The following is a 23,860-nucleotide window of genomic DNA, read 5'->3' on the forward strand; positions in this document are numbered from 1 at the left end:
CGTAGATGCAAACATGAATATGTTAAAAGCGGAATTAGTACGTCTTTTAAAAGAAAACAAACCAACCAAGATCCGATACGTCATTGACGAAATAGCATTAGAACATGGGCACAGAGTTATACGGTTACCGCCTTACCATTGTGAGTATAATGCGATTGAGTTGGTGTGGGCTCAAATTAAGGGATATGCTGCAAGACACAATACAGAACCCCCATTTACCACAAAAAAAATGCTAAAATTATTAGAAGAAGCTTGTGAACATGTGACTAAAGGAGACTGGGAAAAGGTTGTGAATAGAACTGTTAAATTAATAAGGGAAGATTATGAAAGAGATGTGAAAATAGATAATATTATAGAAAACGAACATATAATTATTAATGTATGTGATGATAGCAGTGACGACAGTGAAAATAGTAGTATGGACGAATCTGATTAATTATGGCCTTTTGTGGCACCTTTTTCGGTATCTTTTGTATTCATATGTTTCTTGTGTGCATATAAAGTATGTATATTCATTTTCGTTCAAATATTCAGTTCGTTCAAATAAATTAAATAAACATATACATTTTTGTTTTATTAAACCTATTTAATCAGGTACAAAAACAAAACTTAATTGTTTTTTGTTCGAGAATAAATTGACATTCCACATCACTATTGTAATGTGTCAAACCGGCCATCATAGCGTGCCGCTAGTGTAAGACATAGTATTGGCATATGGAGTCCAAAAGATGCGTCTTTTCTTTCTTCAACTGACACAAAGTATTCTGAACTATACTCGACAACGTTGTACTCTAGACATATAATATTGGCATATGGAGTCCAAAAGATGCGTCTTTTCTTTCTTAAAATGACACAAAGTATTCTGAACTATACTCGACAACGTTGTACTGTGTGAAGTGGGATGAAAAGTAGTAAAGTACCTACGTAGTGGTGATAACGTTACAGTTGAAACTTTATAACATTTTAGAAAAGAAACAGCACGTCGCTTGACTCTGCCGCAATATGCTTTGAGTCTTGAGCCGATATCCATAGGGCGCGGCGTAGGTATTTTGACTTTGGTCAGAATGTTTCAGTTAAAACGAGATAGATTTATGTCAGCGAAATAACGCTGTCTCGTTTTAACAGTATCTTAAATCTGAGCAAAGTCAGAGTACGCTCTATCTCAAGCTCAGGTTATTGATATAAAGAGTGAAAAAAAATAGTTTTTTTAATATAATAACGCCATATTTAAATTTCAAAAACCAATTATACATGATTAGCATTTTTTAAACAGTATTATAGTAACATTATTGATCTCACTATCTTTTTAGATATTTAAAAATTCCTATATTCTAAGATATTTTTATTTAATGCGTTTCGAGAAATATCTGTGTATTATGCCGAAGGTATTATTTATGATCTATCGAAAATATGTGTATTCTATGTTTGAGCTAAATTGGTACTTCATTGTTCCGAGCAAAATATGTTATAAGCACTCTTACATTTACTATGAAAATAATATATTTTATGTCTTTTTACATCGTTTTTTAAGTTTGTTATTAAAGAAAAAGGAACTTTGGCACATTACATAAATAAATAACGTCCAAAGCGAATTTGTAGTAAATAAATTAGGTAGTTTTTAAGCTTAATATTACATGAAAATGTAAGTAATTTTAATTATCTGGAACCGGTTCCATAATAGATTTTTCATTTTGCATTTTCATAAGTTATTATTTCACTATCGAATATTAAATAGTTTCTAACTAATAGCACAAGTGGCAGAGGTCTAAATTTAATAATGCCCAAAAAAGCGAGGAAACATAAAGGCAAGTAATACTTAAAACTAAAATCATATAAAATAATCTCTGATATATTTAAGTACTTGTATGAAGTAAATGACTATTATTGCCTTCGACTTATTTCCTGCTTGACTATACAAAATCGTACTCAATACTTTTATATACCTAGCCACGAGAATAATGTATTTTTATACACAAAACGGTGTTGCCCACAGTAAGTTATTATATATTTTTTATATTATGCGACAAAAGCTGGTCTGAAAAAGCTAGACAATAAACGGGAAACAAACGCTGTCCGCGCGTTAATATAGTCATACAACTACGAGAGTAGTTGTAGCGTATCAGCTTTGTGCATGAGCATGAGCAACTTTTGTATCAAAGAAAAAACTAATGCTGAAGACAAATTTTGTTACAGTATCTCTGTCTTTTTCCTAGGACTGCCAGAGCTTACCTACCTTTCTGGTGGCGGGGCTTAGCTGGTTGCGGCGAATATTCACGTTGTCGCGACAAGTGTGGCCGAGTAGTTCGTCGCATCGCGGTGTATTCGAGCGCAGACGATTGCTCATCGCGGCACTGGCGGGTGGGGGGCGCTTCAAAGGGTTTTGTCGCGGCACATGCGCTTGCGTAGCTACACTGCGTCGATGTAGACAAGAACATCGCGTTTATCCGTAGACGAAGTTTTTGGCGCGACAACGCAACACGAATATTCGCCCGCTAACGAAGCCAAAATGTGTAGGATAGAGTTCTGGCAGCACTGGGATCTTGGATCATTTAGTATGTGTTCTACTGCCATGAGTAATGAACCTAATTAGGCTATTTTTTGACGTTAATTACATATTATTTTTTTCAAAATAGAAATTGCATTTCTATAATTAACTAAATTATTTAAATTTAAATAAATTTTAGAATACATTACTAAAGAAACCTATAATATTTACAGTAGATATAACTCAAAATTTGAAAAGAATAATTTATTAAGGATTGGTTGGTATCATTAAGTAGAAGTAATAGATAGTTCAATTCCAATACTTACTTGAAGCAAATACCTACTTATCACTATCCCTGCCAAGCGAGAGCGAGAGATCGCACCCCACTGTCCGATCACTCGCTCTAATTTGTTAGTGGAAGTAGGATAGCAATAAATAGGCTGTGCTTCAAATAGATATTACGAGTAAGCAATCCAGGTATATATTATAGATTCATGTTGGTATAGGTACAGTTTAAAGTAAGGCAACCCCATTTTGTCAATCTCGTTGGTTTCCCCCTTGCACGGATGAAGATGAGGCGTTTAGGATTTGAGCAGCTTGCCCGCTCGCTGGTTCGCCACTTCTATACGAGTCTCGTTGCTCTCTCCCTAAAACATAGCGTTTATAAAATATTAGAATATTGTAACGGATCTTCGTCCAATACAATGTACAGCACGCGGCAGAAAATATTGTACATTGTGCTTTAGAAAGAGATAGCGGTTTCGTAGAGCGTTGTCTCTGTCGTTGAGACCGACAAAACGTCACATAGGTATGAGTGACAGAGACAACGCTCTACAAAGCTGAAATCTCAGGCTCTCTAAAGGTCAATGTACAATATTTCTTGCCGGCTACTGTAGTTCGCTTGCACGCAGCGACATTTTCTCGTGCAGTTAAAGCGTGTCAGACGCGGACGCAAATATGACTAAAATATTATATAGAGCGAATTTTCACTTTGCTCAGACATAAGTCACCGTTAAAACAAGGCAGCGCTATATCGCTGGCATAAATCTGTCTCTTTTAACTGAAACTTAAGTCTGAGCAAAGTAAAAGTACGCTCTAAAGATCTCAACCTAAGAGCTCAAACACACTAAGGATACGCCCGCACTGCGCACCGCGCGATTTTATCACCAGTATTCTGTGAGTTTTGACATTTATGGAATATATAAGGAGCCGAAAGCATCTTGAATGTGCGAACGGCTTCATACAATTTCCGTCACAGAATTCTGCAGAAAAAATAGCCCAGTGCATATTGCGGGCTTACTCTAATCTAATGTAAGGACAAAAAATTGGCGTATAATGAATCTCTGACATTAAAATGAAGCCGCACAAACTAGCGTGTGAAGATTTGAACCATCTCTCCTCTCCGACAGTTACGCTTAGGGCAGATCCTAGACTCGCTAGGTAGTCCTAGTCCGACAGCTAGAACCAGACAAAACAAACGTCTGCGCGATTCGTCATCGAAACGCGCCCGTCAGGCTAGTAAGGGACACCATACAAAGTTACTGGCCCTTCTTCTACAAGGTTATCGACAAGCGAAGCGAATATGGTACGTCTATCCTACTAGTCGCTCGTCAGTAGTCGCCGCCGTACAAATTTGCCATAATGATGATGTTCCGCACATGATGCGACCCGTTGACAACACGTTTGACATCAGACGCGCGCTACGTCGATAGAGTAGCATACCAGTAGGCGACCTATCGTCCGCATCTCAATCACGTAGCTTATGAATAGCCGTGGGAGAAGGGCCTCACGCGCATTTTTTGTCCATCAAACTAAACAACTCTTATCCCTAATATGTTTGAGGTTTAAAACGTTTTATTTTGTTCATTATAGGCGCATGCTTGACCACGATCACACCTGATGGTAAGCGATCATGTGGCCTAAGATGGGACGCATTTGCCTAGAAGGTGCCTATGCCTATAAACGTGCTGCGAATGCGTTGCAGTCCGTGTAACTTTGCATATATTAGCAATGCCGTTGGTGGCGTTGTCGACTTGCGTTAGTAATACGCGCGTTGATTTTGCATGAAAATGTCATGTGCAAAGGCCGTTAATGTATGAAAATGGATTGAGACCCATTTTGTGTACTTTTTTTTAAAGGAAACAATTATGTGTTGAGAATAAAATAAACTTTGTGATAAACAAAATAACCGAATGAAAGTTACTTGATTATAATTTTTTTGTCATTTATAAAAAAAATAATAGACCTAGTTATATAAGTTTTTTTTACTGTAGGTATATTTCAAAGTGTGTATATTTCGAAAAAGTAGTGAGATAATGGGGCTGATTCGTTTGTACACAATCTCTAAACTAAATTAAATTAACAGGTCTAAATCTAGTGCTATCCTTTTCCGCAAGCAACATAAGAACAGGGATAGCAATAGATTTAGACGTGTCATTTTACTTTAGTTTAGAGATTGTGTACAAGAGAATCAGCCCCATTATAAACTTACCTAATTTAGCACATAAACTTAAAAGAAATTTAATATTAAAAAGTCACCTCTTATTCATTATTTTTCTAGCATCTATATTCTATATCTATATACCCATACTGACAATATAAAATGCAAGTAACATTTTAATAATATTTTTCAAAATTTATTCAATCATTCTTTACATATTATGAAATATTAATTTGCAAAAAATACCAAAATTATACAACTAATGGTTTTAAGTACATTAGTCATAAAATATATATTGCATAACTTACACAGCACTAAAACTAAGAAAGCAAGTGCGTAAATGTATATTAGTAAGCTTATCGAGCGATTTTAATACCTGTATAAGTGATTTATTGTGGTTATAAAATAAACAAAACTATTGCTCGTCAAATTTCAGTACCATGTTCCAAAAGGCCAAAAAGGATATAATATTAACAGCTAATCACTAACTAGGACGAGCCACTGTGCAACGCTTTGCATAAATAAAATCGTCATTTATTCACTTAAATCTATCTATAAGAGCCCCTTCACACTAACTAGCGTTTCTCCAGCGTCAGCGTTAAAAGTAAAGTTTGTTCGCTGACTTAGTGTCGCTACACCCGCAGGCACACTTAATATTTTGCTTTTAATATGTTATTTTTCACTGCGTTTCATAAATAAATGTTTACAATTCTAAGAAAAAAATAGAATACTATACTATTGTTATGGTTATTGTAATAAAATACGAATATAAATAATAAACACAAGTTGGGTAGAGACACTATGTTAGTGAACAGACTTTATGCACAGCGCAGACACTGCAACACGCGCCGCGTTGACACCTGAATCGCGAACTATTTGATATTATTTTTATTTTAAGGATAATATGAAAAAGATTTCAAATAGTTGCGATATTAGTAGTATAAGACGATAACGCATCGTTCAGACGTTAACGTGTCACTTTGTATAGTCACGACACGCCACTTTATATCACACTTAGCGTTTTAGTTGTTACTAGCTTATGCTCGCGACTTCATCCGCGTGGACTACACAAATTTCAAACCCCTATTTCACCCCCTTAGGGGTTGAATTTTCAAAAATCCTTTCTTAGCGGATGCCTACGTCATAATAGCTATCTGCATGCCAAATTTCAGCCCGATCCGTCCAGTAGTTTGAGCTGTGCGTTGATAGATCAGTCAGTCAGTCAGTCACCTTTTCCTTTGATATATATAGATTTATCGAAATTTCCCCCCATTACTACCCTTGGAATTTGATGAGCTATAAAAATCACAAATAATATAGCCCGCGACAGGTTGAGACGACATAATCGGGGTATGGGGTTAGGGAGGGGGGGGGGGGACGCCCCGCAAACCCGCACGCCACTCGCGCTCGCCCACACAGGATTAGCGCGGGGGATGTGCGGGTATGCAGGGCGTTCCCTCCCCGATTTCCATCTCGACCTGTCGCGTACTATAGATATAAGCATTTTGCTTGATATTCCAAGCTGTGCGGTTTGCGTATGTTAGTTAAATCTAGGTGCATTAAAAATATACATATATACTCACGGACGTTGTCGCAGACTTGGCTGTGTAAGTGTGTCTTTGTGTGTCTCGTGGTTGAGGCATAGTTAATACTTAATACAGACATACAAGTATACACAAACAAATGTCCGGTATAGTCCGCGCCAATTAAATAGTCGTTCTTGACGCGTCACAAAAGCATTTTTTTAGGGTACTATTTAACTGCCGGGAACTATATTTGCGAATGAAATGAGATGATTTTACTTTAAACTACTTTTTACAGATCTTACCGATATAGTATAGAAAGAGAGGTGAAAAAGTATTAGATTTTTTGTGAAAATGTTATGAAAATTTTATATTTTATTAAGTACGTAAAAGTGAAAACTATTTCTGGGAATGCTTTTCAAAAAAAGTAGGTCATATAGTTGCTAAATATAATTTTATTACTTAATACTTTAAGTGACATACTGATTCATATTCACCTTTTCTTCGCCGAGTACTTGAACTTTATATAAATACAAAACTAAACTAAATAAAAAAAGTATAAAATAAATTAAAAGTAAAATACCTACTCATAACATACATATAAGAAAAGTTTACAGTTTATTCAAATTAATATATCTATCTATAAATTGTTTAAAACTCTAGTTTACAAATATTGAGTGCTTTTACCAATTCATAGAAGCAGATATGTTTTTGAGATATGCACAAATCCGAGGAAATTATGTTTGTCAAAAATAAAAGTCATACTTTTCATGAATCGAATGGATGGATTTTTCAGAAGTTTTTTTTGCAATTTTGTGCACGCTATTTGTGACTTTAATGACAATTTAAATATCGACTAGATTAATTTCTTACAAGGAATGTATGGATCGTGTTATTTTAATGAAGTAATCTCGTCAGTATGGCTCAGCGTATGTAAGGTTCAAGGCACATTGCAGCAGAGAGGAAGCGACGCGACGCGACGCTTCGATTCGAAAATGTTTCAAAGCAGTGTACAAATCATATAATTAATTACTAATTCTCCGCAATCAAGACGTAGTTAAACGCTGGCGGTCTGCTAAAAATAATTGCGAACCTACACGCGTTATCATTTTATTTTGCTTCGCACACAATTTTTATGGTTATACTTTGGTGGTTATTTATTACTATCAGGGAAGTCATAATACGAGTACGACTCAATATGCCTTGAGCATAATCCTTCTTAAATTCCCATATAAGAACGCACTGTACGTAGGTTCATCTACCTACTGCAAATTAACAAAAATTCTCCGTTTTTTGTTCACCACATAAATGCTCCTATGAAATGTATTATGAGATCTGGGGTGCAGATTCATGAAGTTCAAAGAGACATTAATAACTAACACTAATCACTTAATTTCGAACTATTATCACATATCAACTCATCCTTTAGCATCGTTCTAATAATATATTTTTGTTAATATTAACGCTACACTAAATCAATAATTTTATTTTCATTTTGTTATAAATTGAAAATAGTTAGGTACATAATATATGACGACAACATGAATAGGATATTTTTTTAGGTTACATAATATTGGTTATTGAATGTTACCACATTTAAAAAGCGACATTGTAATATAATATTTTTAACGTAGTATGTCAACAACAGTAAATTCACTTTCACAAAATAATAAATCTCAATATTCAACTACTTGACTAGTGGGTAAAATATTTTAATGGTTTAAAATATATAAGTAGATGTTTTTAATACTTGGTCTACATAAAATGAGCACCAAACGTAATGTTTTATCTGTTGAGCGTTTGGATTACATGAAAGCAAAGTTAAGTAATACATTAATTACAATATTAAATAGTAATTTTAATAGAAGATGTTCTCAATTACTTTTAAAAAAATATCGGAATAGAGTAAACGCAATGCAATAACGATGACCGGTTGCGGATTTTAGTATATAATAAGTTTGACACTAAGAATGTTCATACAGCAAGACATATTAATCAGATTAAATACAGAGAACGAATTAATTAAAAAATGTAGATGAATACATTTTCTACCTACTTTAGACCTAAGAGTTTCAGGGTGGATTTATCTTAGGTAGGGATGTACAGAACGCATTTTGGCTATGCCCTCCTGCATAGCCAAACCTCGTTTTAAAGTTGTCACTGTTAAAACGAGACAGTTCTACATCACTGGTATAAATCTGTCTCGTTTTATCTGAAACTTAAGTCTGAGCAAAGTCAAAGTACGCTCTATAAATCTCAGCTTTAGACTGAGCCTTGTATGGGCATGGATCATGGATATTTTTTGTTTACAAAATAATTATATCGATGGCTTAGTTCACAATTGCATTAGTGCAATAATTGTGAATTAAGCCATATATGTGGATTTATCGTATTCCATGGCTCATGCTATGTAATACGATAAATCCACATATATCGATGGCTTCATTCACAATTATTGCACCAATGCAATTGTGAACTAAGCCATCGATATAATTATTTTGTTAACAAAAAATATCACTCTAAACAGATAGGTAATGTAAAAAAAATGCAAAACATTCAATAAACAGAATCAAGCTACATCTATAACTGCTTTTCCAAATGCTGATTAAAATGTCTATTTAGCATAGGATCTATGGTTTTGCAACCGGCCGAACCACGAGACTGTGTATGTGTGTGTGTGCTGCCGACGTTTACTTGAGGAGCTCGTGCGCTCGCTGGTTGGCCAACGTTATTCTCGTTTCGTTCGATTCGCCCTACGACACAGAAATGCGGTTGTCTTGCGTTTCCAATGTACAAACGTTGTACTGTCCATTTACACTTGAAACATTTGCATTGTTTGATTTATAGTACACGTTATTTAAACAGTTTAATTGACTTCAAATTAATTGCTAAGCCGATTGTATTCCCTAACCCGAAAGAATTTTAAAAAATCCGGCCTTATTCTTTGTCCACATTATAAAGGAAACATTTTTTTAAATCGATTTTGATACCAAAGGCAAATTCCGTTTAGCTGCTTTATATAAACTGTAACAATAATAATTGGAACGAAGAGAGATAATGATTGCATAATTATATGCTGAAGAAACTTATATTTCGGAGCGAAAGGTGGAAATAAATTATCGGATACGGCTGACGGGCGCGACTTACAGGTATCTGAATAGTAAAACTAAACAGTACACTGAACTATACAAATTATTTATGGAAAGTAAATCGCGGACGTAACCTTGAGCGCTCGGACGTTCGATAGTTATTTCGCAAGCCGCTTTCCAAACGACTGTGCACACCTATCTGTCGCGGCTGTCAGTCGCGGCTCATGGACGTCTCATAGTTTGTTTCCGCCTTAAACATTACAATCGAGGATTGTAAGGGCCTGCGCAGAGGAGGGAGCTGCAGCGGACAATTAGTACTATCCATATTTTTTAGATAATTCAGCATGAACGAACGCAAGATAATGTGAAGTCGATTAAGAAGTTATAAGAGAAAAAGTTTGTGATCTGCGCAAAAGTTTCGCATGTAAATGAAGAGTACCTACCTACCGGTTTATATTGATCGTTTCATGTTGTTAATTATAATAGAAGTCGGTTAAAAATTGTGATGAGTGGAGCGAATGTTTCTGATGATATTCTAGTTAGAGGGTAGATTAGTCACTGAATGGTAAACTAGAAATTGTGAACATGTTTTTAAAGTAGTGGTTGTTTCAATAGGTACAGTAAAGGAGTTCCACAACACCTAGTAAATTTCTAACCGCATTCACTACCGATGTTTGAAAGAGACATGCTTGGTGAGAATTAAGTCTAGGTGATTTTCTGTAAGCATACTGAAATTTAGAAGGCCAATAATAGTGTCCCAGAATTAAGAACTAAATTGGGGGAACCTGATAAAAGTTCAGAAGTCCGTACACTGGTACCTACCTTTACGACGTTGGATCTATCAACAAGGTATTCATAGACTAACCTAACTAGAATAAATTTATTTTTTGGAGTGTACGCGTGCTTTTTCATTTGTTGTAATGGTTATGAATTTTCGATTGTGTGGGATATTTTTGTGTGATTGGTTGGTCATGAGTTTACGAATGTGTGTGATATTTTTGTGGTAGATGCATCCGACTATTCGAAAGTACTTGTAAAAGTTTATTCGAATAATAAAGATTTTTTATTTTATTTATTTTTTGTGTGATTGGTCATGAATTTACGAATGTGTGTGATATTTTTGTGTGATTGGTCATGACTCAGTGATTGTGTGTGGTACTTTTGTGTAAATGGCCATGAATCAGCAAATGTGTGTGGTACTTTTGTGTAATTGGTCATGAATCATCAAATGTGTGTAACACTTTTGTGTAAATCGCCATGAATCAACAAATGTGTGTGGTACTGTTGTGTAAATGGCCATGAATCATCGAATGTGTGTGGTTTTGTAACTTATGATTTGTTTAAGGAAAAAGTACGACTGTAAAGACTTTCAACTTTGTCAAATAGCTTCCCCGATTTAATTCTTGAATTCTTAGGCTACAAGCGATAGGATTAGTCGCAATAGATAATTTGGAACAGCCAAATCCATGTCCACATAAAAAATGGTAGAATAACACTAGGTATGGCGAAAATGTGTGTGAAACACAGGAAATTGACGAACTTGTTATTTTTATCTTTTAAAGTTCGCCTTTGAAATATAAGAATGTAAATATAGAAATCATTTGAAAATACATATTTTTCGTAGTATTATGTATTGCCAATTACATTTTATGCTTTTTACACACGCAATTTCGTCTATTACTCAATGAATAACTGACCCGCACCTCTCAGATGCGTTTGGGACCTACTTAACTTTAAGTTAACGTAATTAAGTATCACTATTATATGAATTAACTGACAAACTCAACAATTGACTATCAAAACAGTGTACAATGACGCCATTGTAACTTTTTGTGTCAAATTTCATGTCAAAAGTACGGTTTGCCTTTAAAATAAGGACTAAAATCACATAAGGACAGTTGACGCATAGTGTTAAAATAGCGTGTAAGGAGTCGTTTTACGGATTATAAGTGCTTTGACTTTAGACTTTTGATTAAAATGACTCTTGGCATGTGGCAGCCCGTTATCAGTTTATAGATAGTTTGATGCCATTGATTATATATTACTTCGTAAGGACAGGGCCATTCAACAAGCAAAATGGCACCGAATCATTGGTCCTAAAATGTTTATTTAGCACCAATGCAACCTCAGTGACGTTTGGATTTCAAACGGGTCGTTCATTGGTATCTAAGAGGTGGCGCTGATTTATTTGGTTCCAAAACCGTGAATAATTTTGTTCGCTTGGGCATATCTTGTCATTTATATCGATGTTTGATGCCAATATAGAAAGTTTTTAGACGAAATCGCGTGGTTATCTGCAACGCCTTGTCCCGTTGACGTTGGATCATGGATGATGGTTCGGTACTCACCTTGCGGTTGATACGGTCGACCTGGCGGTTCTGGTTCTCGAGCTCGGAGCCCATGTCGATGGCCATGTTGCGTAGGTTGCCGATCATGGTGTTCACTTGGCCCATGTTCTCCTCCATCTCGTCTTCGCGGGCGTCATTCGTTATCCTGGAATTAAACAAGTTATTATCACTAAACTTATAAATTATAATAATCCGCGTGCGATATATAGATCTCACCATTAGAGGCTTAGTATTTAGTACCTACCTAATAGGGTCCCGTTTACACCCTTCAGGTACGGAACCCTAAGAGTAAGACAGTTGGAATAAATACTGACCTTCCGATGTAGCCAGCCTGGGGGCCGATGCCGTTGCGTTCGTCCATCACCCGCTGCGGCTGGTTATTCACCACCTTCCCGTCGTCGTTGCCCTTCCATGTCCCGTCATCTTCCTTGAACGACGCTCCCCTGAAAAAGTGCAAGTTATTCCATCAGTCAGTAACTTTTTCCTTCTTTTTAAAAATGAAGCAACATAATAAGAAATGTTTATTATGTTGGTATAGCGGCAATATTAATACACATTCTGTGCAAATTTCAATTCTCTACCTATTATGGTTCACGAGATACAACTTGCTGATAGACGGACGGACAGCGGAGTTTGAGTGATAGGGTCTCGTTGGCTTTGGGTACGGAACCTCAAACTTAAGTTTTTTTGACACTCACTTGTTGCACGGCAGTGCACAGATGCCGCAACATTTCTCCATGCCCGAGAGATTCTTTTCAGCTTCACGCATGTCTGCGTTAATTTGGTCCATCCCTTCCTCGATCCTGTCCAATTGTTCTGTCCACACACACCACAAACACAGCTTTAGTACTGGCCTTAAAAGTCTATCAATTATATTGTGTTCACTTCCTAACAAATTACTGATTTCTCATCTTTATTTATTTCGCGATACTGCAAATGTTTGATATTTTTTTATTTTTTGAATTAATTACTTTTCTTTTTTGTAAATTCTCAACGCTCTCGACAATATCGGAGCTAAGTGTAAGACATGTTCTCTATTGCGAAGCTCGATTGAACTATTTTTTTCTTCTAATCATGCATTCCATATTCTATGACAGCAATTCTAATCTTATTAAAAGCTTTTAGTTATTTTGAATTGACTTTTTCTTAGTCTTAGATCTTACATTGTCTTACACTCGATCCGATCAAAATTGATAACTAATTAAACTTTTACCTTTGATATTAGATGATGTATGTGCTAAGACTAAGTGATATAAAAATACCAAATACTTTATCGACTAACATTTAGAATAATAATAAATACTAAATTCATGCATTCAACAGCAAAATTGAAGTAATCGTGCATAGCTAGATGCGTGAAGTAAAAAAATAATAAAAAAATACATGAAGATAAAGAACTTTTAATCTCAACGTCTCCATTCACATCGAGGCACAAGTCGGAACGGAGATACGCATTAACTCACTATTTAAGTATGATGATGATAATTTTTTACCTTCGTTTTATTATCCATCATTATTTAACTGTTAGCACGTTTTCAATCGACATTAAAATGTTATAATTTATCGCCATTCAATGAATTTTCATAGACATTTTGAACTGGCATTTCAGACAAAGCCTTACTAAGTTATGGGTGATGTATAAAGTACTACGGGATGCTTACCGCCCTGTTCATCCAGCATGACCAGGGTTTTCATGCCCACCTCGTGACTCTACAACACAATAATGATGTCACTATAGCGCGCGAAGATGCGGAGGCGAGACGCGGCGCACGCGCCGGCCGGGCGGCGCGCGCCTCGCGCCTCGTCGCACAACTCAACACAACTCAAAACTCAAACAAACAAACCAAAGAAAACAATACATGAACATGGTCACGGTGAGCCGCGCTGAGGCAGGCGGCCCCTCCTCCGCGGTCGATGTTTGATGGTGCTAGCAATGAGCGGTTCGACAAGCCATTCCTACATGATACGTGTACACGATAGAGTCGATTGCGGCGCGCGGAGGTGCCGCCGGCCTCGCACCGACACAGATCGCATCGAGCTAACAGTTACAGACCTACGCTCTAACACTGAAGTACGCTGCCAGCCATGGAGATGAAGGCGTATACCGTTTGCGCTAGACGTCAACAGACGCCGCGGTAGACGCGCGTTCATTTCAGTACCGCAGGTTATAGAGAAGAGGAGTAGATTCGGAAAGATAAATAAATATACCTATAAAAAGCGTTCCGATCGATAATATCAACGGAAGAAATAAACAGATTGCGCAGCTCATACAAATTAAATCTTCAGCAAAAGATAGAGTAACAGTCTTTTGCGACAATTAGCAACGAACGGCCATCGGGCTTCTATTTACACTATGTTGTCAAAGTCATCCCCATCGAAACATAGAAACATACGCAACATCGATCTGAGATAAGTCGTTATTCAAGAGAAACGTCAAAGAAAAACAAAGAGATTAATTTAGTTAGTATAACTGCACATTCAACACAGACGTTCTCACGGCTCGACTACCCAGTGATCAGTTAACTCTTACCGCCCTGGTGACTCAACATATGAAGCGCTTGCCCCCCGGCGTCCTCGCTCTATACATAAAATACAAATCAAAATAATATATCGCAGGAGAGAGTATCGGGGTGTGGGTGGCGGGGCGTGCACGTGGGCCGTCCGCACGGACGCGCGCGTGCGGTGGCGATGCGTGCGAGTGCAGCGGGCGGCGTGACGCACACACTACTCGAGCAACGGCATGCATGCAGTGAAGCTTGCAAGTAAAACCAGATTCAGTTTTATCTGTGCTCAGTTTCATATGAATCATGATTATTTTGTGTAATGTTAAAGAGTCGTGCGTTGAGGAGAAGCGTTTCGAATTTACTTCGCTCGGTTTATCTTAATTCGTTGCATGTGATTCAGGTAAGTTGTCGATTCAGAGTCGAGTACAAAACATCTGAAATGCAGAATGTAAGTTTCGTTCGAACGAAGATAATGGGATAGCTGGTAATGTTAATTTGTTCTGCCCGAGTGGCGCCGGCGGAATTAGCGCTCGCTGATAAGTAGTGCAATATGGTGTAGATTAGCTACAAAACGCATAATAAGGATACAAAGATGTGGGTTTTCCGTGATCATCTCTGTGTGTGAGCCTCGAAATGTCAAATTAAGTTAAAGGATGCCCGCACCTTTGCATTGCAACAATATATATGTAAGTACAAATACACAGCAGCTGCGATACCCTCGACGCTCCTCGCTATCGGCGCACCCGCCGCGGGTGGGCCGACAACCCTACAGGCTCCGTTAAGGTTAGCGAAAAAGTAAAATAGATAAAATTGAAAATTATTTAGTGTTGCAATTGCAGTTCACTCACCTCCCTGGTCATCTAGAGCGACCAGAGTACGAATGCCGGCCTCCTTGCTCTACACACCAGCCGCAGAAACAAAAAGTCAGAGAGCAATGTTAGTTGTGAGGGGTACAGTGGAGTGAGTGGAGGTGAGTCGTCGCGACTCCGCCGCGCGCCCTCGCCGCCTGGGCCGCGCGACTGGCGACCATGACTGCGTGTTCGTTCCGATGCGATATTAGTGTTAGGGGGACATCTTCCACGGTCACACGATGCTTTCAGCTAAGCACATTTTATAGAAAAGTTACGAAGCTCAGATGCTTGCAACATGAAGATGTCCCCCATCGAAGTGGAGCTGTGTTACTTTGAAGTTATGCAAAATCTGTACAGTGTCATATTATTTGTATGAAACTTTGATACAGACTTAACCATTAATAAACATAAAACAAAGTAATTGTAACGATGTTCATACTTAACTAACAACTAGGTATATATCAACCAAAATCCTATAAATGAAAACAATAAATACTATATCATTGTAAATAAACAAATAGGAACAAATAAAATATTAGTTTCGATATTGACAATACTTATTTAATTGTGGTCTGTATATGTTGTGAGAGTTCGGAAGGTGTAGCTCGATATTTTTGTTGGAGTCAGTAGTAGGTACGGCGTGTGGTTACGCCCTTATTGGTAGTATTGTGAATGTTGGAGAAGGCACGAAAATCATACAACATAATAGTACAGTCAACAACAGAGATCAGCCACTACACAGAGACCTACAGTAAAGATTGAACTAAAACAGTATAGAGAATGAACATAAACTGAAGAATAGGGTACAGTTTGCTTATTTAAAGATGTGATTTGGAAGAATTAAAATCATATTTCAATAATTGTATTCTGAAACAAAAAGAAAATCGCAGGAAAATGTTTCTGTAGTGTTAATTCAAAACAAAGAGGAAGTAAGAAAGTAGAACGTGCTTTTGAAGATGTGGTTCACAGCCTCGAGGGCGAAAAGTCGATTCAGAAAAATGCGTCCAATTAGATTGAGTAACATCGACTTGAAAGCAAGCCCAAGCACAACGGTATTGACTATGTAGACGGGAAAGCATGTCTGGATCGTATAACATTCTAGGGCCACAGATAAGTATTCCAAAGTAGTAGGAGATTTTGGAATCCATCTAGTACATTAAAATGGACTTTCATGCTATGAATTTGGTATACTTATAACTTTTAAAAACAGGCTATTTGGACGAGTTAGTTGGATGCCGACAGTTAATTTTACTAGTTTAGGTACGTGCTTGAAATCGAATCAGTAAACTCCTTTATGCTTCATACTATTTCGTGATAATGATCTTCTCGAATTAACTGTCAACGCCAAATCTGGACAAAGGGATTTGTATTCACTCACATATAATTATACAATGCTACAAACAACACAAAGGGCTATAGAGAGCTAACAATGTCGGATACAAGTAGGCACGGAGCATGCAACACCCAATGGTTAATTTAAATAAAATAAATAATATATTATGTTATTTGGCAGAAGGATATAATATATATGTTAAACAATATAATAATAAAAACAAAAACATGACCGGACAGATACAATACATATATACATACAACTCGAATAGTATATAATAACAATAGCGACATCGATAACAACAACAGCAGGGATAGCAACGGCTGCGGCACTAAAGGGTTAAGGGGGGGCTTCGGGGGGGGGGGGGAATTCAAACCGAGTTTTGGCGGCCTCTCAACGGGACCCCCCCCACTTCGCTATACCCCTCACTCCCTCGCATCGAGAACACCTCTCTCACACATGGTTACAAATAATCACAACAACGGAACAACTCAACATAAAATGTTCAAACTATGTGGGGAAACAAAGTCATTGAAAAATAATTTCGTCTAACTTTACGACTCCGGTTATAAACTAATCATTAAGTATTTGATATTTTAACTCTCTCCAGTGATTTATTCGCTTGGAAATCCAATGAAATATTTTAACACAATAAAATAAATATTATCAGTTACATGAACATATTATGTAAACACACATATTAATTAATACCTAAATACCATTCTTAATTAAAGAGACGGATGGGGTATGCTCATTCATAAAGAGGATTTTTGGGAGATACTTAAATTAATTAATGAAGGTATTCTCGAAATTTATTTTTTAATCTTAGAGAGAGCACATTCGAACTAGCTGCATAAGCGCTGCTGTCGCGCGTCATATTGCAGTTAATTTTAATGCGGTTTAAAGGTTTTCTAGTAACTGCCAGAAAATAAATTTGAGTAGTTTTTTCCATTAGGCGATAATTATTCTGCGAGCGCAGCTTCGAACTTATGATATGGCAGTTACTTTACATTTTCCAACTACATATGACATTATCACTAAACACGCATGTATGTTTGTCTATTGTACACTCACCTCCTCGCATAGTTGCATCATACGTCGCGTGGACTCCAAGGACTGAAATAAAGAAAAAAAAAATTCGGACTTTATAGGGTTCCGTACCTCAAAAGGAACCTTTATAGGATCACATCGTTGTCTGTCTGTCTGTCATGTCTGTCAAGAAACACAGGGTACTTCCCGTCCTCCCGACCTAGAATCATGAAATTTGGCAGGTAGGTAGGTCTTATAGCAGACAACTGGAACCCTCGTAGCTTTAGTTTTAAGTTTGCGTAATAATTATCACCACTATATCTTAGAAATCCAACATCTGACCATCAAAAAGAGTTATTAATTACCTATTTTGAATAAATCATTTGACTTTGACTTTGACATAAGGGGAAAAATCTGAAAAGCGTGAATTTGTGGTTACATAACAACAAAAAAATAATTAAAATGTGTTCATGAACAAATAATTAGTATTTTCAACTATTAAAGTAAGATTACTATACCAAGTGGGGTATCACATGTACATTCTAAAACAGATTTTTATTTATTAGGGTCCCGTTGGCACCCGTTGGGTACGGAACCCTAACAATCAGTTACCAATTTTAACGGAATGACAACACACATACAATTAGTGAAACTAATAAAAATCTTTTAAAATACTTACATCATCTGTCACCTGCCCGGCACGTAATTGGATCTGTTCGAGCTCGCTGCGCGGCGCGCCATTTTCTGCTGGTGGCACTGCAGCAGGCATCCTGGAACAATCGGTGTGCACTGGCTCATATCTGTACTTCATAGTGAGAGGGATAACAAGCGTGACGCGTGAAACACTATCACAGTATGTTGCGGTTTCTATCGACTTTGAATCGATAAAACAGTTATGGTAAACGTGTTCCCCACAAAATACACGCAATCGTACTATATCTAATCTATATAAGACTAGATTCTGGCGACTCTACTCGAGTTTAATGAAATGAAGTATCCACTCGCGATAATTTAGCAATGACTACTGAGACTTAAAACTCGATTCGATTCATCGTCAGTCGTCATTTACAAAGATAATAAATACTTAATTACATGGTTGGGCAATTCTGAAAAGACTTTATTATGGTAAATACCTAATGCAAAAACGCTTGGCGATACGACTTTGCTGATAGGTTGGTAAATAGCCGCTTATCCCTTCATTTTCATTTATTTCGACTGAAAAGAGCTAAAGCCAGAATTTTAAAATTCAGCAGTTTTTTAGGGTTCTATATTATATATGGAGGAGGCCTACACCCATAGATGGGTACCCAAAATATAAACTAATATAACCAAACTAAATAATAGGTGCATCCTTTGTTTTAAATAATATGTTACATCTTTTAAATTTTTTGATAATCAATACTATTAATGGAAAGTGATAATAATAACAATGCAATATAAATTGAATAGAAAGATGACAAATATTATATGAATGAATAACACGAATTAAATAATAGAATAATTAAATATATGTTATTTTGCTGCTTGTCTACGTCTGTACTGAAATAACTTAATTTAGTTTTAATAAAAAATTTACCAACTTTATATAATAATTAAATTGAAGCAATGACATAAGAAATTTATATAGATCTTACAAACTAGACAGATAACAAATAATCTAATAATGTACCTACTTAGATAACAATTGTAATTATGTATTTTGGAAATAAATGGCTATTTATTTATTTATTATTTATTATAATAAACAAGGAACCCTTATAGTTTCGCCATGTCCGTCCGTCTGTCCGATCGTCCGTCCGTCCTCGGTTAATCTCAAGAACTATTAGTGCTAGAAATCTGTAATTTGGCATGGGTATAAATATTAATCATGCCGACAAAGTGGTAAAATAAAATTATTGTAATAAATATTTTTTTTAGGGTAGCTCCCTAGTCCCTACCCTACATGTAAAGTGGGGATGAATTTTTTTTCTCGTCTACCCCATAGCGTGGGGTATCGTTGAATAGGTCTTTTAAAAATACTGTGGGTGTGAGACCATCATTTTTCCATTTCTAGATCCGCTTGTAAAATATGATGTTTTAAAGTGCTAATTTTTATTAGAGTCAAGTGTCGTCGTCGTCGTCCCCCCCCCCCCTTCTATCAGCCAAATGGTAGTATTTACGAACGTGAAAAAAATCACGGCAGTTGTAATCAATTTTAAGGAGTTATATCTGTTTTTCGAGGGTAATTATTGTACGTAGATATTATGAGTTGCATATTAATGTATATTATAGTATTATTGTATCTATATAGTCACATAGATATGAGTGAAAGAGAACGCTCTACAAAGCCGAAGTCTCATTCTAAAGGTCGATGTGTACCTACATTATTTTCTGCCGCGTACTCTAACAATTTACTAGGTAGGTTTACTAGGTAGGTAGGTACATTATGTTGTGGGCATCTAAAACTTGAAAGCTTAGGTCGTTTCCACATAACTTTGTCACCAAGGAATTCATCAATTATTGTATAATAGCTTTTACACACTAATACAATTTATCCATACTCCATACTAATATTATAAACACGAAAGTGTGTCTGTCTGTCTGCTAGCTTAACCGATTTTAATTAAATTTAGTAAGTAGGTACAGAGTTAGCTTACATCCCGGGAAAGGACATAGGCCACTTTTATCCCGGAAAATCAAAGACGGGACTCTTAAAGGCCCACCCGTTTAACCGTTTTATATGAAATTTGGTAGAAAGGTAGGTAGCTTGCGTCTCAGAAATTGACACGCAACTTTTTATCCCGGAAAATCAAAGAGTACCCACGGGATTTTTAAAAAACCTAAATCCACGAGGACAAAGTCGCGGGCATTATCTGGTATAAATAATCAATATTACAATAATTATTATCATTAAATAATAACTATTATACTATAGGGTAATAACTAGTTAGCGTAAATTATAGGTCGATAGCAAACATGTGAGTTTAAAGTTTTAATGTAGAGCGGAGCGAGACTAATTAATCTATGGTTTCAATAATAAACAAACTTGAAACAAATAGCTCAAAAAACATTGCAAAGGTGTTTTGTGTCGAATAGGTACAAAATTGAAAGCATCTAGATCTGGCTGCGCAACTCGCTGTAGATTGTAGTCGGTTCGTTTTGCCCTCGAACGTGCGTGGTAGGTCAACTCACGTTCGACCGAGCCATTTTACTGTAGCGACGCAGTTTGAAATGTGTTGTCTCGTTCCCACGCATTGTTCACCGGTTGCGCTACCGGTTGCCGATCGGCCATCTCGATTTTCGAGTTCAGACTTCAGTACCTATTCGGCCGCCATTGCCTATCTATCTGTTGTTGGTGATATCATGTTTTAATGTCAAAACAATGACTAAACATTTTAATTGTGATATAACTCTATTTATTGATGAGATTCGAAAAAGACCAGCCATCTGGAACACAAGAGCAGATTTTCCTAAGCTGTTGAAAAAGAAGGCATGGGATGAGATCAATGATATGTTCGGGGAGGAAAATATGTCACCGGCTGACAAAAGACTTTTAGGTTAGTAATTACAATAGTAGATATAGTCCGTACAAAATGAGAACTCACTCGCCATTTTAACTCTATGTCAACTGTCATGTCAAAAGTACGATTTTAGTCCATTACTAGCTTATGCTCGCGACTTCGTCCGCGTGGACTACAAAATTTCAAACCCCTATTTAACCCCCTTAGGAGTTGAATTTCAAAAATCCTTCTTAGCGGATGCCTACGTCATAATACTATCTGCATGCCAAATTTCAGCCCGATCCGTCCAGTAGTTTGAGCTGTGCGTTGATAGATCAGTCAGTCAGTCAGTCAGTCAGTCATTCAGTCAGTCAGTCAGTCAGTCACCTTTTCCTATTATATATATAGATTTTAAAGGTGAACAGTACTTTTGACATGACCGTTGGAGCAAATATGGCGAGTCCTTTCTCAAAATGTACTACACATTATAATATTATCTACTAACTACCTATCTGTTCAATTCAACTGGACATTCTCAAACTGATATTTCCGCTCGTCATTTGCATGTTTGGGAAAAATAACCTAAAGGAACTCACTTACTAATTACTTGCTATATAAGTGCAAAGATTAACAAAAATTTTAGAGAGAGTGGATAAAAATAATATTACTTATTAAGTATAGAGATTTTAAAATCTGATTGACAGACAGAGTCTTAGACAGTTTATGGAAAAATTCTATCGTTTAAGCAAGTACGCTAAAGTTTTTATCTAGCATGGCTACGTGAACTTATAAGTACACATTTTAAATATTTCATCATAAACAAATTTCAAATACGATTGTAAACTTTCAGCATGCAAACTGCAGCAAAAATGGAAGAATCTCAGAACCTGTTTCGGAAGGGAAATGAAGCGTCAAAGGAATTCTGGATCGGTTCCTGGCCGTAAAAGTGAATATATATCCTACAAAACTTGTTATTCCTTGCAAATGTAATGAATATCCATGATAGAGATATGAGTGAACCAGAATATGTATATTTTTATGATAATGAGACTAGTCAATCTGAGACCACAGTTAACCAAAACTTATCAGAACGATCGCAAACCCATGATGATAATAATCAAACTCATATAAATAATCAAAGTGTAAAAAATAATAAAAAACGTAAAGCCTGTGAATCCGAAGAACTGTTAAGTGACGAAGAGGAGGACGAGGATCGTCTATTCCTATTATCTATGCACGAAACTTTGAAACAGGTGCCTATAAACAAAAAGATGGGAGTGAAAATAAAAATGTTGTCTATATTACACGATACTTTATCTTAAACTGCGCCAGTTAAGTGCAAGGTGTTAGGTAATGTCCGTAACATCCCAGCAAGAGGTTAGGATAGTTGCGATGTGTAGATGTACCAAAGAAATAATGAGCCTCGTAGAGTGACACCCGTTGGAGATTTTGTTAAATTTTTTCGAAACTCCAAGTAACAATCGGGCAAACAGCTGATTACGGAAATGAATTCGTAAAAAACTTCTGTAAACTCAAAGGACTGTTTGAACGTTTGTCAAATAGCAGAGACAACGAAAGAATCTTAGATGCCTCTAACTACTTCATACCCCATTGGTCATGCTATATGATTTATCAAACGTGTTGTATATTCTGAAGAATATAAATAACTAGGTTATAGTTTTATCATATGTTATGTAACTTTCTTAAGTAAAGTAAATATTTTTGTGTTGGTTATATAAATTCTATACAATTTTGTAAGAGAATTGCAATGATTTTTTTTTATTTTTTTTAGCTTAACTTAACGACATACCTACCTAATATTATACTGTTTAATAATGTATGTACATTGTACGTAGCACGATACTATTTAATATAATAATTCAACCCAGGTTTGCGGATCGTTGTCCAAATATTATATTATATATTATGATATTATAAAAGTGTCTGTCTGTCTGCTTGCATTTCACGGCCCATTTATTCAACCGATTTTGAAGAAAATTGGTACAATTTGCATACCGGGGAAGGACATACCGGATAAAAAGTATTTTATCCCGGAAAACCAAAGAGTTCCCACGGGATTCTAAGAATACCTAAATCCACGATACGAAGTCAACCACAGTTTAGTGATGCGGTGCCTTTAGATTTATGATACGTTTCAGTAATTGACGGCATAAGTTTTAACATAAGGCTACTAATAAAAAGATACCTAGTCACTGTTGAGACAAATGATGTAGGAGGAATCTATGCGTGGTTTAGAGTGTAGACTCATGATTTATGCAATATACATACACGTTAAATGCATGACAGAAATAATATCTTTAAGCTTATTTCACACTACGGGATAGACATTATATTATAGTCCGGTCAATATTGGCGTTCCCAAGATTCGTACCTACCTACTCTAAAGATTTTGAACTTTGTTGGGAACACCAATATTGACCGGACTGTAATGTAATTTATATCCCGTAGTGTGGAATAAGCTTTAGAGTTAAGTAGAGGGTTAATAAAATGCTATAAGTAATGCTACATTATAGCATAACAACCGGCCTGTGCCGTAGCAGCTATAACCATAGTGTATAACATCCTTTTGCAGTACAGAAAATCGTTTTGATGAAAAATTTCTTTTGTGCTCCAAAATGTTTACTGAAAAGATTAAATTCAGTTATTGCAGTGTATTCAGCTCGTTTTTGCATTTTTAAATCGTTTCACGGTTGACAGTGAGCATTGAACTTGGTAAACATAAATAAAGCGGTGGTGGGGTGTAGCGAACCTTCAACAC

General features: G+C 36.4%; 1 protein-coding gene and 1 pseudogene across 6 annotated transcripts in view; one reads left to right on the forward strand and one right to left on the reverse strand.

The window, feature by feature from the left end:
• Snap25 (Synaptosomal-associated protein 25kDa) overlaps positions 1 to 23,860 on the reverse strand; it is a 36,017-nt gene that overhangs the window by 4,422 nt on the left and 7,735 nt on the right. The window contains exons 2-8 of one of the 6 annotated variants that reach the window (XR_011237834.1): positions 18,282 to 18,372; positions 17,648 to 17,689; positions 15,238 to 15,286; positions 12,584 to 12,701; positions 12,200 to 12,328; positions 11,886 to 12,030; positions 798 to 3,132 (exon numbers count right to left, since the gene is read on the reverse strand). Coding sequence is in view for 5 of the 6 variants with exons in the window: in XM_034978238.2 (XP_034834129.1) it covers positions 3,067 to 3,132; positions 11,886 to 12,030; positions 12,200 to 12,328; positions 12,584 to 12,701; positions 14,416 to 14,464; positions 17,648 to 17,689; positions 18,282 to 18,371 (639 nt within the window). In the remaining variant the exon portion in view is untranslated. Of the gene's footprint in view, positions 1 to 797; positions 3,133 to 6,885; positions 9,202 to 11,885; positions 12,031 to 12,199; positions 12,329 to 12,583; positions 12,702 to 13,546; positions 13,596 to 14,415; positions 14,465 to 15,237; positions 15,287 to 17,647; positions 17,690 to 18,281; positions 18,373 to 23,860 lie in introns of those variants that run through there. The other 5 variants (XM_034978238.2, XM_034978237.2, XM_069504743.1 and 2 more) reach the window with 5 other exon arrangements.
• LOC117990749 (uncharacterized) lies at positions 20,899 to 23,584 on the forward strand (annotated as a pseudogene).

The sequence above is a fragment of the Maniola hyperantus genome, chromosome 18 (assembly GCF_902806685.2).
Source record: "Maniola hyperantus chromosome 18, iAphHyp1.2, whole genome shotgun sequence".
Classification (NCBI taxonomy): Eukaryota; Metazoa; Arthropoda; class Insecta; order Lepidoptera; family Nymphalidae; genus Maniola; species Maniola hyperantus.